Source organism: Manis pentadactyla, chromosome 4, assembly GCF_030020395.1.
Source record: "Manis pentadactyla isolate mManPen7 chromosome 4, mManPen7.hap1, whole genome shotgun sequence".
NCBI classification, from domain to species: Eukaryota; Metazoa; Chordata; class Mammalia; order Pholidota; family Manidae; genus Manis; species Manis pentadactyla.
Window position 1 is genome coordinate 188,966,474 of NC_080022.1, and position 14,224 is coordinate 188,980,697.

At 60.3% G+C, this 14,224-nt stretch overlaps 1 protein-coding gene across 4 annotated transcripts in view; it reads left to right on the top strand.

The window, feature by feature from the left end:
- RPTOR (regulatory associated protein of MTOR complex 1) overlaps positions 1 to 12,225 on the top strand; it is a 338,209-nt gene extending 325,984 nt beyond the window's left edge. For 3 of the 4 annotated variants that reach the window (XM_057501786.1, XM_036910523.2, XM_057501787.1), the window contains 6 exons: positions 6,581 to 6,687; positions 8,121 to 8,248; positions 8,758 to 8,844; positions 9,624 to 9,740; positions 10,039 to 10,168; positions 10,578 to 12,225. In XM_057501786.1, coding sequence (XP_057357769.1) covers positions 6,581 to 6,687; positions 8,121 to 8,248; positions 8,758 to 8,844; positions 9,624 to 9,740; positions 10,039 to 10,168; positions 10,578 to 10,646 — 638 coding nt within the window. In that variant the 3' untranslated portion in view covers positions 10,647 to 12,225. Of the gene's footprint in view, positions 1 to 6,580; positions 6,688 to 8,120; positions 8,249 to 8,757; positions 8,845 to 9,623; positions 9,741 to 10,038; positions 10,169 to 10,577 lie in introns of those variants that run through there. The other variant, XR_005029883.2, reaches the window with a different exon arrangement.
- Positions 12,226 to 14,224: the final 1,999 nt, after the last annotated feature.

The following is a 14,224-nucleotide window of genomic DNA, read 5'->3' on the forward strand; positions in this document are numbered from 1 at the left end:
GCCCCTTTTTCCCAGCAATATGGAAATACAGCGTCTCTGGCCATGTGGAAAGCCCCACAGTACTCACCTGGCTGGCCTGGACCCAGGCTGTGTCCCCCACAGGTGAGGCATCCTGTCAGGCTGGGCAACTGCCTTCTCTCAGTGTTGGATCGCCTTCCCCAGGTGCAGTGTGGCTTCCCTGGGACAGGGATGCATTGTAGGCTGGGGCCCTGGGCCCTCTGGCCAACACTCAGGAAGGACCCTGGGGCACTGGAAGGTCAGGCCATTTGCCAGCCATTGAGTGCATCTCAGCAGCCAGTTTTGTTTAAAAGAGGAAACAACTGAGTTGTCACATAGTTCTTTGTTTCCCTGGTGCCCGTCAGAAGCAGCATGGCTTCGGGGAGAAACTGGTGGGCTCCGATTGTGGTCCTAACTCTGCCTGGCTCTTTCTTCTTATCCGCTTTTTTGAAAATTTCTAAACCAATCTGAGCCTTAGGTCTGTGACCAAAAATAGGATGGAAGTGATGCCCGGGTTCTTGTTTGCGGAGTCAAAGAATAAACTTTGCAAACACCCAAGGCAGGCGAGCCAGGGAGGGGCTTTTATTGCGAGAGAAAATGAGAGGACAGAGCTCCTGGCTCACAGCAGGAGGGGACAAGAGAGCCCGTAGCTGTGTGTTGTCTAGGGGTTTTATAGGCAGTTGAGGATTTTGGGGAACGAGATAAAAGGCTTAGGGGTGTGGACTTGTTAAGTGGTCCCTGAATATTTAAAATTAACTTAATACAAGAAATTTACTGCTCTGATTTCTCCCCGAGATACCAGCATCTTGGTCTGGTAGTATATCCAGCAAGACCGCCTGCCCAGCCCCCAAGGTCAGCTGAGGTCTTGTCTGTTTGCTAAAGAGTAAGTTAAGAATCTAACTTTTTAACTTTCTGGGTACTAAAATGCAATCTTATTTTTAAGATGGAATCCCTCCTGCCTTTTACTGTGTCGTTTATGGCCGGGCCTGCTTGCCATTATTAATTGCCCAGATTGCAAATCACCTCATCAGATCTGAAGGAGGAAAGACAGCACTTAGCATGCATGATTACAAATGATCAGCATAATGAAAGCATAGGCTCCTTTCGTTTATCTGGGGAATGGTAACTGATCTCACGGAAGAATGGCTCTAGAGCTTAATGTTCAACACAGAGTTTTGGTAGGGGGTTTCCTTGCATGTAGATACATTGCTCTGACTGTAAATATCCTGCCTTGCTGTTTCCGGAGGCCCCCACCCTGCTCTGACTACACCCACCGTCCCTGACTCAGAGGGACACACCCTGCAGGCTGTCCAGGGCCCCTGGGCTCCAGTAGGAAGCGTCCTGCATGGAGACGGAGGCTCCGGCCGTCGGTTCTGGGACAGGCCTGTGGGCGCCTGGCTTCAGATCAGCTTGGAGGAGGGCCGTGACTCGGCAGCGGGAGCTCCACGTCTGGGGCCGCCCCTCCGTGCTGTGCTGCTCAGGTCGCGGCACGTGGCTCTTTCAGGGCGTCACCAGACCCGAGTGTGGGGGGCCCGGACTTCACTACAGCTGTGGACAGAGCCTGCATCTTGGAATCATGAGCAGCAGGGTGCTGTGGCCCCACCTCTGCACACCCTGGGCCCTGCCCTCCCCGGTGTGGTGCACAGGCCTTCATGGCACGCCTCGGAACTAGCCTAAAGTTGCTCAGCATCCTAGAATCTGGAGTTGGACAGGGGCCGAGAGCTCACACGGTCTTCATCGCCACCACCGTGAGAGACCTCCCAGAGCCACTGGTCTGGACGCAGACGCTGAGGTCTGGTGTGTGGGCTTTGTGGCCTCCCAAGGTGACTGCGTGTGAGAGAGTCTTGACAGAGGCAGTTGAGCTAAAGTAGGGTCACTAGGGAGGGTCCAGTCCAGGTGGGCTGGCTCTGAAGCATTTTGCTGGAAACGCATCAGCAAGGAAGCTGCCCTCCACACTCCGCACGGCAGCGCTGGCGGGCCTTCCAGACCTGCGAAGCCGACCCACTCCCCGGGGCATGGCGCAGTGTGGTGTGGGTCTAGGGCTGCTCGAGTCCTTGTGTCCTCCGACCATCCTGGCTTGTCCCCGTGGCCCAGAGTGTGGGGCCCAGACACGGGTGCTGTGTTCCTGCGATCTGTGCCGCGCACATTATATCACGTGCTCCTGTAGCCCTGCGGGGCGGACACCCAGCGCAAAGGAGACCGCGAAGGCTGACCACACAGGCCGCCCACCCTGTGGTGCCCGTGCCCGCTTTCGGGAGGGGCTATAGGGCCTTCCGCTCTGAGCTCTGGCAGCGGGAGAGGCTGGGTGCGGTGCTCTCGCCGCCGGGGGGCCCGGCCGGCTCCTTGCCTCCTGGGGCGTCTGGTCTGACCACGACACTTCCTGATTTGTGAATCTGCTTTTTTTAAACCCATGCAGAGCCTATACAAAACGAATTGCTTTTAGTTTTTCAGTTTTATAAAGAATGTTTCTTGAAGTTGCAGTCATTGCAGACAACCCAGTCTGTGGTGTTCGTCCTGGCCCTGAGCTGAGACAGGAGTGGGCAGAACTGGGGGCCCCACACTGTGGCCTGGGGCCTCCCCCAGCCCCTGATGAGCGGGGCGAAGGCCGGCTCCATTCGAAGCTCCATCCCACAAGCAGGATGACAAGCAGGCAAATCCCAGACCATCCGAGTGTCATAGGCGGAAGACCTTAGCCGTGGGGCCCAGCAGCTCCTCAGGGAGGGTCCTGTGGACTGATGGCTCAGACTGCCCCCCAACGCCCTTCGTGCTCTAGGGGGGCTGTTGCTTAGGCTTGAGGTGGCTGTTCTTCAGCACGGCTGTGTCCTGCCTACGTGGGGACGGTGGCAGCCTGTCTCCTTGCCGTGGGCCACCGCTGCAGCGGGCCCAGGGATCACGCAGACTGAGCACATGTCTGATGAACTCACTCAGCCACAGGACTTGCTCCTGGAGGAACCAGGCTGTCTAGCTCGGCGAGCTTTGCTCACGTGTGTGGACACTGCTGGGTCCACCTTCCTGACCCCATTTCTATCCCGTCAACATGCTGCATCCACAGCATGTTACTGTCTGTCTGCCCACTCGCTCATCCCAAGGACCTGGAGAGGGTTGCTTAGTGAAGGCATGTTTTCCTCTTGAGTGGACAGGCAGACTTAAGTGTCATCCTGTGTGACTGACTTATGCTCAGCCTATCCAACTGCTCCGTGGGCCATCCCTGCCCTGTTATCAAGGGCCCCATAGAGACTGCAGGGGGGTCACAGACGGGTGATATGTGTGCGGGGGTCCATTTCACTCCCTAACCTGGCCGTGGGGTTATAATTCCTGGGGTACCAGCTTAGTAGGCCACCTTGTGGGCACTTCCGCCTGCAACCTGAGGGCACCTGGAGTCAGTGGGGGCTGCCCAGGGCCACTCCAGGTATCTGAGCTGGTTCCTGAGGGAACGATTGTGGCGGCTTTGAGTGACACTGAGGGCCGGTGGTGAGCACTGACACAGGTCCTGGGGCCACCCCAGAAAGTCCTCAGCTAGTGTTCAACTCGTTAGTATTTGAGTGTGTCGGTTTGGGTTTTTTACTCCAAAAGGTTAAATTCAGAGGAGCAGATAACTAAAGTGAACAGCTAAAGGGCCAGAGAGAGAAATTATGCTCTCCATTTTTAACTATCTTTGTTTACCAATTGCTTCAAAACTAATAATAGAACAGGGATCTAAAAGCAGTAGAACTTCAGAGCTGCTCTCCTCCTCGTAGGAATGGGCGCCTGGCAGAGGAGCCGCCTTGGAAGCCTGGAGGGCCTCTCCTGCTTCCCCTCCTGCCCTGGAGCAGACGTGTCTCCGTAGACTGAGCATGAAGTGTGCGTGCCGGGGGTGTCAGCGCCCTGTGGCCATGCTCAGCGTGTAGACAGTCACACCCTGAAGGCCCCCCTTACCCTGTCCCTGCCTTCCCTCCTGTTGGTTCCATCCTGGTGTCTCCAGAGTAGCCAGGAGGACTGTGTCCCAGAATCGGCTCCTTCCGGGCCGGGGGCCCTGCTTCTGGGGTCCATGCAGGCAGGCTTCTGGTCAGGAGAGCAGACACTCAGCAGGGCAGGGGGTTCTCACCTCTCTTCTATGTTTGTCTCTTTAAATTGTTATTATTGAGGTAAATTTCACAAATGTTAAACTGACCGTTTTCAGGTGTCCAATTCAGGCACATTAGTGGGCTCACAGTGTGCAGCCAGCACCTCAGCTGGCCCTGAATGTTCTCAAGTCCCCAAAGCTTACCCTGTGCCCACCAGTTCTTTCCTAAATGGGGCGGAATGTGGGCACTCCACAGCTGCACCACGCTATCCCTGCATTGCCCCAAGAGCGGAGCCCAGGGCTCTTGCCTCCTAGCCTGAGGGAAGCAGATACCTGGCAGGTAGCCCTGCACGCCCCCCAGGCAGGCTGTGCCAGTGGAGCCAGCCTCCCAAATGGACGTGCCAGGAGCCTCAGGCAGTGGCCTCACCAGTGACCTGGGGCTGCCCCCAAGCCCTGCTAAGTGGGCAGCGTGTCCTCCGGCCCCTTACACAACTGAACGCCAGGCGTATCAGGCGGAGGGAAAGCAGCGTGTTTGGGGCTGGGCTCTGCCCATGGCTCTCTGGCAGAAGGACAGAGGCCACATGCCTCCCCTGCCCTCCAGAGGGCACCTCTCCTGCCTAGTGGCCAGGCTGAAAGGCTTGCAGCCTCGTCACCATAGCAGATGCCTTTCTGGCGTGTTGGGTATTTCTTCCTGCCTGGGGTCAGACGCATCACGGCTGGGAGACTGCACTCCAGAGGCGAAGACTGTCCTCCCCCCTGCGTGGAGCTTACTCGTGGGCAGACGTGATAGCAGTAAGCAGAGCAAAGGCATGAGCATGGGCACATGCGGTCTGGAGTAAAGGAGAGAGGGCAGGTCAGGCAGGCGCCATGCCATGGTGGCAGGAGCTGCAGTGTCCTGCCAGTGCTGGCAGTGTGATGGCCTCGCGGTGCATGTCCACCACGGTCAGGACTCAGGGCACAGTGGGGCCTGCTGCCAGTTCAGGGGGATGGGCTGTGTCTGGAAGGACCACACTGTTGGCTGTGTTGAGCTCAGGCCGTGTGGCAGCCGGGGCCCTGCTGGGAGGCGCCAGGGTCATGGGAGTGGGTCGGTGGCCCCGGCCGGCGCTGAACTGCTCTGAGGTCTGGTGTGTATCAGAGTGGGGCGAGAGGCGGGGGTGATCAGGATTCCAGGGCTTGCCCCCACGCCGCCTGGGCAGAGCTGCAGCTGGCGGAGGAGGCCATCATTGGTGATGGAGGTGGTACAGGACCAGGGTCCGGTTATACCAGTTAGACACACAGTCAGAGACCTCAAGTAGCATGTACGCCGTCCGTCTGAGGTTCGAAAGAAGAGCGGGGACTTGGAGGGAAGTCCATAGCCTTAAGAGGAAGAGTGGAGAAGAGCAGGTGAATGTTTCAGCGTCCAACCCACGGAGCTAGGAGAACAGACGCCCAAAGAAAGTAGAAAGAAGCCACAGGCAGAAGCTGCAGCTGGTGCGGTGCAAAGGCAGGTGGCAGACACCTCAGCAGAAGGACCAGGAGGAGGCGGAGGGAGTCGCCTTGGAAGCGACAGACAGAAGAGGGCATTTGCCACCCACAGGGTCCGAGAGCATGAGAGCATGTGCACTGGGTGTGGGAAACCCAGACGTGTGTCGGCGAGGACCGGGGAAGCTGCACCTGTCCACAGGCTGCAGGTGAGGCTCTCATGGCGGTGCTTCCGTCTCGCCTGTGCACGAGGACACCCGGAAATGTTGGATGTGCTGCCGTTCAGTCAGGGAGTAGCTAAGGTAACCAGTTCCATCCCAAATGTACTGTTACACAGAGGCTGAAATGAACCAGATCTATCTGTTGGGTCAGATAAATCCTCAAGATCAAAGGAAAAGTGCAAGTCGCTAGAAAATATGTCCCATTTATACTCAGTGACGTAGTTTGGAATGTTTCAGGCGTGCCCGTGGTCTGGGGACCATGCTCCTGTAGGGGGTGCACGGGGGCTGGAGTAGGAGGATGCCTTCCACCTGCAGGTTCATTTAGGGACACGGTGTTCTTTCTGTATGATTAAAATATTTATAATGAAACCTTTTAAAAGTAAACCTTACTAAACAGAGTCCCTCTGGTCAGATCTTCGTGCTGCCTTTCGGAACGCTGCGGTCACCTGCTTCCTCGTCCAGTCCCGGCGTGGGGAGGGCGGCCCTTGTCTCTCTCGCCCCACCGTCTGGCCTCGGCTCCCTGCTCTGTGAGCTGCAGGCCTGAGCTGGGACACGGCCCCAGGGGACTCGCACCTCCCTGCCTCTGACCCTGTGCAAAGTCTCCAGGGCTGCCCACTGTGCTGTGTTCTAGAAGGCGGGTGTCCGGGACAAACAGTCCCGGGGTCGAACTCTCCTTCCAGCAGATGCCCGGGTACAGCAGGGATCTGGGGAAGGCCCTGACTTGTTGCCCCGCCCCAGACTGGGAGTGTGCTGGGAGCCGGCCCAGGGTCCCCGACGGTGTGGGTGCGGTGGTGCTCCGTGGCACCAGCTGAGTACTGTATGGCTCCTGAGGTGACGCCGTGTCCATCTGTGTCCCCAGGAGCCGGGATGGTGGTGGACTGGGAGCAGGAGACGGGACTCCTCATGAGCTCGGGGGACGTGCGGATCGTCCGGATCTGGGACACAGACCGGGAGATGAAAGTGCAGGTAACCCGCCCCTGTGGGCCACCCGCCCTCCCAGCTCTGCCGTCCCGCACACAGCAGGCCCTGCACTCGTCCTGGGGAACCCAGGAGGGTCGCTGAGCACAGCCGTGCCTGATTCCCTCCAGCTCGGGCAGGAAGCCGCAGCACAGACTCGCCGCAGCCTTTAGAAGTGGACTGCCTCTGGGTGCCTGCTCACCGGGACACTTGGGCCCCGTGTTGTGGCATGACTAGGCCTCTGCTGATCCTAGTCACTTCCACTCACATTGTATCTGTGCAAATTAGAGGACGCCAGAAGGCCGGAGGCTGAAACATATCAGAGTGATTATTTGGCTGCGTGCTTCTTAAAGCATCTCTTATTGTTTTAATAAGAGAGGGAGTAACTGGCTTCGCCTCAGACACCCTGGAAGGTCAACAGAGAGAGGGCCTAGGGCTTGTCAGCTGGAAACTGAACTCGGCTGACTGTGTTTGGTGCTGGGGCTGCAGGCGCTGCAGGAGGCCATGCTGGCACTGCACCCTCTGCTCCAGGCTCCCAGGGTCCTGGGGAGAGCTGCCTGGTAGGAGACTGAGGCCACCTGCCATCCTGCCCTGCGCCTCTCGCCATGCCCTGGGTCAGACGGAGGGGCAGGCCTGTGCTCCCCCACGGAGCCGGAAGGTCATGGCTTGGGGAACAGACATGGGGCCAGGGTGCAGCCGTCACTACTGCTCTGTCCATCTGGCGTCCAGCAAGTGCAGTGGACTCACATCACACTCCTTTCCGGGAAACAGGCCAGTGGCCACACAGTCCTCCCTGCAAGCTGGATGCTCTGATGCACGGGTCACTTCTCTGGGCATCAGCAACTGCCAGCAGCTTCTTGTCCCAGAAGCACCTTGGTCTGGCCTGGGGTCTCACCCCTGGCCCTGCCCACCCCCTGAGCAGCGGTGTTCCCAGAGGTGTGGCTGAGGCCCTTGTAAATGGCCCGACTACAGGATCCAAGTGTGCCGGCCCACCTCCGCGGGCGGCCTAAGGGTGGGCACCCTCCCTCATGGCCCGTTTTGTCTCCTGCCCTTTCCCGAGGAGCACCCCTCACTCCTGCCCTTCTCCAGCATTGACCACCACCTGGAGCCAAGGCGAGGGCCTGCTTCCCAGGCGGCAGAACTCCTCCTAGACCCCCTCCTGAGCTGACTGGGGGCTTTCAGTATGAGCCAGAGCGGATTCCCCACCGGGACTGCTTTTCCTCCTTAGGAGAAAGGGAACCGCAAGGTGACCTCATGCGGAAGGGCAATCGTGACCCCGGACTTTGCTGGCTATTTCCGGCCGTCACTCGGGACAGGGGCCTGGCTCGGTGCCCTGGGCCCCCCCGGGGTGAAGGACTTGCCGCCGGGGCTCCACCGGCCCCCAGCCGCTGTTGGTGGGCCCGGCGCCACGAGGCCTCACGAGTCTCTGTGTCCGGCCCTAGGACATCCCCACGGGTGCTGACAGCTGCGTGACCAGCCTGTCCTGTGACTCGCACCGCTCCCTCATCGTGGCTGGCCTGGGCGACGGCTCCATCCGCGTCTACGACAGAAGGATGGCGCTCAGCGAATGGTAACTGCGCCACACGGCCGCCCAGCGCCAGGCACGGGCACCCTGCAGATGGCAGTGGTTGCCCTGACCGGCTGGCATGAGCCCCCCAAAGTCTGCTGGGTGCCCAGGTCCCATTCCCATGGTTCGTAGACGAGTGTAGCTCCCCCACAGCCGTGGATGTGCCATTTGGAACATGCCCATGGCTGACAAGTGGGGAGCCAGCAGCTCGGGGTCCTGGCACGGCACCTAAACACCCCCAGGCTGTCACCCCAGCCTGCCTGGCTGTGCAGGTGAACCTGGGGAGCCGGTGGCAGAGAGCACGCACAGGCACTGTACTGTGCTGAGCAACAAGCGTGCCCGGCTGCTCCGGGCCCCACATCTCAGCCCTGAGGCCAAGGGCTGGGTGGGGCCAGGGGGGCAGGTGCTGTCTCCTGTGTGGGCAGGCGAGCGCCGAGGGCCAGGCAGCAGTCTCCTGCCTGAGGCCCCACAGCTGGTGAGCGGAGAGCGTGACCCCGCCTTCTCCCCTGCAGCCGCGTCATGACCTACCGGGAGCACACAGCCTGGGTGGTCAAGGCCTACCTCCAGAAGCACCCCGAGGGCCACATCATGAGCGTGAGGTAATGAGCTCACGATATTTATGAGACATTTTGCTGTAAAAACATTATTTTCCCTCCATTTAAAATATGTCTTGGTATTTAAACAGCTGAGAAATGATAGCATTTCAGGGCAGTAATTAACTTCTGTTCTGGGACGGGCCAGCACAAGGCAAGGGACAGACACATGGGTCCTCCTGTGGGAGCGCTGCCTGCAGCGATGGGCAGGGGTGGGCCGGCAACCTCAGGGCCTGTGTGGCGGAGGCAGGCAGCGGCCTCTGCCGGGCGTGTTCCTCTGGGGAACCCGTGTGGAGCCGCCGCCTACTCATAAATCCATCTCTGCTCCTGGTATATCCGTGCTGAGAGCAGCAAGGGTTTATTTGCCCATTAAAGGGACAGCAACCCTGATTTACTGTCATAAGCCGCCATTCCGTCAGAGACGCTCCTTCCCTTGTTGGTAACATGAAAACAGAGCATCACTCTTAGAACAAGTCCCATCAGAGACCGAGGGCAGCAGGAACGGCCTTTTGGGGCGGCGGCAGCTCCCAGGCCTCCCCTCCCCTCCCCTCCCGACCTGCATCGCCGGCTGCAGAAATCTAGTCTCGAGACTGGAAATGAAGCCGATAAGTCACACCCCCACTGCAGGCTTCATGGCCTCGGGGCAGGGCCCTCTCAGCCCCGGGTTGCTGGTGTCCGTGGGGTGGGCTCATACCGTGCCAGGGGCCTCCCTGGCACTCTGAAGGTCCAGGCAGCCTCGGCCTTGTGTCGCGCGGCCCGGCATCACCGTGACTCCCCCTCGGCAGTGTCAATGGGGATGTGCGCTTCTTCGACCCTCGCATGCCCGAGTCTGTGAACGTCCTTCAGATCGTGAAGGGGCTCACGGCCCTCGACATCCATCCCCAGGCCAACCTCATCGCATGGTAGGTGCCATCCGTCCTCTCCACCCCCAGAAAGAAATGAGGGGCCTCCCCTGCCCTGAGTATCCCAGAGGGCCCACAGTCAGCTCCGGCACCGGGCAGGCAGCAGGCACCACCCCATGCCCGTGCGGGGAGCCGGCTGGAGCAGCCCACTGCAGCCTGTGGGGCCCTTTGCTGCTGGTCACTTGCCTGGCCTCCAGGCTGACAGGGCCAGGAGGCCCCTGAGTCTGGGACCTGTGCTGATCACCCCGCCCCCCACCTCCCAAGGGAGGAGGAGCTAACAGCCACCCCCTGCCCACAGCGGCTCCATGAACCAGTTCACGGCCATCTACAGCGGCAGCGGCGAGCTCGTCAACAGCATCAAGTACTACGACGGCTTCATGGGCCAGCGGGTCGGCGCCATCAGCTGCCTGGCCTTCCACCCACACTGGGTCTGTCTGCTGGGCTGGGCATGGGTGCAGGGTAGTGACCCCCAGGGAAGGGCTTGTCCGGGGCCTCTCCCAACCCCCACCCCAAAGGCCACCGCTGGAGAGACCCTAGGTGCGTGGGACACGTACATGTCCTCCCTGTCCTTAATTTAAGCACAGCAGCCTAGGTGGCTGTGGGCTGGTGCATTTTGAATGTGGATGCGGCCAGCCTGCCTTCTGCGGCAGGGCCTCCACAGGGCATTCGGCTCCCTGGGACCCAATCACGGAGGGAGAAAACCAGGGAACCGTGGGTAGCGTCGAGTTCTGGGGTGGATGGGAGTGCCGGCTCTGCGGGGAGCTGCTGCTCACCTGCCTGGCGGGGGCGGGGGCTCCAGGCCGCGGCCCCGCCACTCACCAGCCCTCTTGCCCGCAGCCGCACCTGGCCGTGGGGAGCAACGACTACTACATCTCCGTGTACTCTGTGGAGAAGCGCGTCAGATAGCGGGCACCCCAGCCCACTGCCACCGTGTACATAGTGGGCCCGCCCCGCTGCCCAGGGCCCGAGGACGCCCCGCCGTCTGTCTGTCTGCGCTGTCCCGCCCAGGAGCCAGGGCAGGAGCTCCAAGGGTCCCGGGTGTGACAGCTGCTTCTCTGCTGAGACACAGCTTCCGGGCCGGAGGACATAGTCCCCGTGCCCCTCCCACCCTCTTTTTCTCCTGAGTTCCTTAAAAGGGGGAAACACTCCTTTTATTTCCCCAGTGATCCAAGCATTAGCTCCATAGAAGCTCCGAGACGGAGCCACTGGGCCACGTGGAGGTGCGGCCAGCTCGTGGGGAAGGAGGCGACTGGGCACCCGTGCCGCCAAACCGCGGCTTGCCCGCCCCCCACGGCGCGACTTTGGATTCGAGCGTCAGCCCCTCTTACCCCAGATCCACTACCAGCCAGGGCCTGGGGCTTTGGGCAGGTGAGGCTGGCCTGTGGCTGTCTGGCCACTGCCTGTGGCCGCAGGGCTCACTCTCCACAGGGCTCCTCCGCAGCCCCACAGCCTCCCCCGTTCCCGTACAGTGGAGCGCACACTGGTGTGCCCCACGGCCTCCCCACCTGTGCTTGCACACGCGTCACACGTGTGCCGTGTGGAGAGCAGGTGAGCCCGAGAGCACCTGTGGGTAACCTGGGCCGTGTCCAGCCCTGTGCCCCACACACTGTGCAGCTCATGTTTGGTTCTCATCATGAGCAACACAGGAGAGTTCCTGGTGGTGGCTTTAGCGATGTTGGGCGTCAGTATGTGCCAGTGTGCGGCGGGGGTGCCCCAGGATAGGCTGGCCCCAGGAGGGGCTGCAGAGCATGCTGAGCCAGCACAGACAGGCCTCTTAGGAAACAAAACACAACCACAATTATGATATTTTAAAAAGCATTTTTCATTTTCCTTGGGAATCAGGACTATTCAGGTAACTGAGTGAGCTGCTTACCTGGTTCTCCCGACAACGGGCTGGGCAGAGGGCTGTGGGAGAGTGGACCCCGCGCTGCAGGTGGCACCCCGTCCCATGCATGGCCACAGGGGGCGCGGCCTGGCCAACAGGCAGGAATCTGCATGGGTAGATGCACAAGGCGTCCGTGTCCCCAGCCGGTAGGACCCTGGCCCGGATTCCAGCCCCACCGTTCTGGGTGAGCAGGCTGCCGGGGCCAGGAAGGCCACGGAGAGCCTGGCTCCCCCAGCTGCCTGCCGGCCCCGCACTGCGGGCCAGGCAGACACCAGAATCTTCCTGAAGCTGAACCCCACCCAGACACTGAGAGCGTCTGACCCACACCCAGCTGACTCGCGGAGTGACTCACTCCACTCTCTAAGCTCATGTGCGATTCCGTTTGCTTTGAGACCAGCCCGCAACGAGGCTGTGTCTTCACAGATCCGATGCGAAGATCCAATCATGAGGTTGACTGAGGCTCGAGAGAGCACGGCCTAAAGATTCACTTATCTCTATTTATTTTACAAAATAATAATTGAAAAAGACAAGGCAACACGGGATTGTGATGTGAAAGCAGGAACAATGACAGACAAGCTGTTAATAAAATACACAAATGCGGAGCTGACTGGCCAACAGCTTTGTTTTAGGAACCAGCACAGGCCCCATGTGCACGGCAAGGGGCTCCCTGCGGGCCCACCTGGTGCGCTTGGCAAGGATAGGCCTCCATCCTCAGGTGCCACCCCCACCCTGTGACTCAGTTGGTCTGAGAAAAGGCCTTCAACTGGGGGTCAAACCTACACAGCAGAAGAGCCCAGACAGGACTCCCGCTGCTGCTTCTTAAGTGACACGCGCCGCCTCACCCTTGGAGGTTGGACGCGAGCCTCCGGGGGGCCGGTTGTGGGCGTCTCGTCCTGGGTCAGGTCTGCCTCCCCAGCGTCTGCAGCTTCCCGGGGCCCCCTTCCCATCCGCAAAGGCAGTGCAAGGCTCGCTCTGACCCCGGCCCGGGAAGGGGCCATGTGGCCCACCTGGTGGCCTTCAGGACTGTGTCCTGAGCAGGACTCCTACCCTCCTGCTGCACAGTCCCTCCCGCCGTTTCTGAAAGGGCTTGTTTCGTGGCGGGACTCTGCAGCCCTGGGCCCCACCAACCTCACGACGCTTCCCGAAGAGGGTGGGAATGTTCCCGAAGACACTGGCCGGGGGGAGATGAGGGCCCTGGATCATTCCTCGGGGGTGTGGCTTCCTGGAGAGGGCCTGGGGACAGGTGCCGTCACCCTCCTGAAACGGAAATGGGTCCCAGGCATTAAGTGACTCACACAAAGACATACACATTGGGTAGTGGCAGGAACTGGGATCCCAGCTCGGGCCTCTGGACCCCAAGGTCCTGCACAAAGACCTCCATCCCCCAGGGGGGTGCCGGGCAGGCAGCTCCTGAGGAAATGGCGATGCAAACCTAGAGGAAGTGGGCTGGTCTCAGGAATGTCGTCGGTGCACTGGCGCATGACAGAGATGCCATGCACATGTCCCTGAGGCTGGTGGCCTGAGGCAGCCCTGCTTGGAGGATTTTGGGTGCTTGGGGGGTAGTTCCAGCAGAAACACAGGCATCAGGGTTGCACAGGGCCTGGCCCCCAGCAAAGGCAGGAAGGCCGTGGAGGTGCCAGACAGTGTCCCAGGGACCCAGGAACTGTCCCGGCTGCGGGACGGTGGGTGTTCACCTGGGCTTGTGTGTGGAGGCCAGTGCACTGTGTCGGGGCCTCGGTGGACAGGCGGCACCAGGGGACAGACAGGGCCAGGGCTTGGGAACCGCACGGGCCTCTCCCTCTTGAGTCCCCATGTTAACGAGCCCCAGGTCAGCCTCCATGGCTGCAGCAGCAACCGTCCCAGCCACGTGGGCCAGGAAACAAATCACTGTCCCGGTTCGAGGGGGCCCCAGGAGGTGCCACCAGGCTACACCAAGATTCGTAAGTTCCTGATGAGGCACCAGCAAAGGAACTGTGGCCTGGCATTCCGACTTCTAGAATGTGCCACCCAACTTGGCTCGTGGCCCCTCCTCCCCTTCAAAGCTGGCAATGCCAGGCGCGGTGCTCACAGCCCATGCCGGCGCTGACTCTGCCTGTTGCCCTTTAAGGACCTTATGACAACCCAGGGCCGTGCACGATCCACCCTGACCAGCGTCACTGGTGCACAGGCCCCTGCATCAGCCGCCCCAGCCGCCTTTGCTATGTGACCATGCTCAGTCGCAGCTCCCAGGATTAGGGCTTGGGCATTTTGGGGGCTTTATTCTGCCAAGCACTCCCTCTGTCTACAAGGCACAGGAAAAAGACCTCCCACAAAGCAGGGCCCAAATGCCCGTGGGGTGGGGTCCTCAGCCAAACCACGGTGGGTGGGCCAAGCGACAGAAGGAAGACAGCTACCAGGGTCTGGGTGTGGGATGGAGTGGGGAGGGCATCCTGCACCGCGGCTCTGCTGCCAGCCCACTGCAAGGTGGGGAGGGGAGCTGTCGCTATGGAAACCGGGGGTCTGAACGGCTGGAAGTCCTGGGTAAATTGGGTCTGTTTTAAACAAGAAGGATGCCCAGCATTTACGCGACTGTGCCTGGCATGCGTCAGCAGAGAGGGTA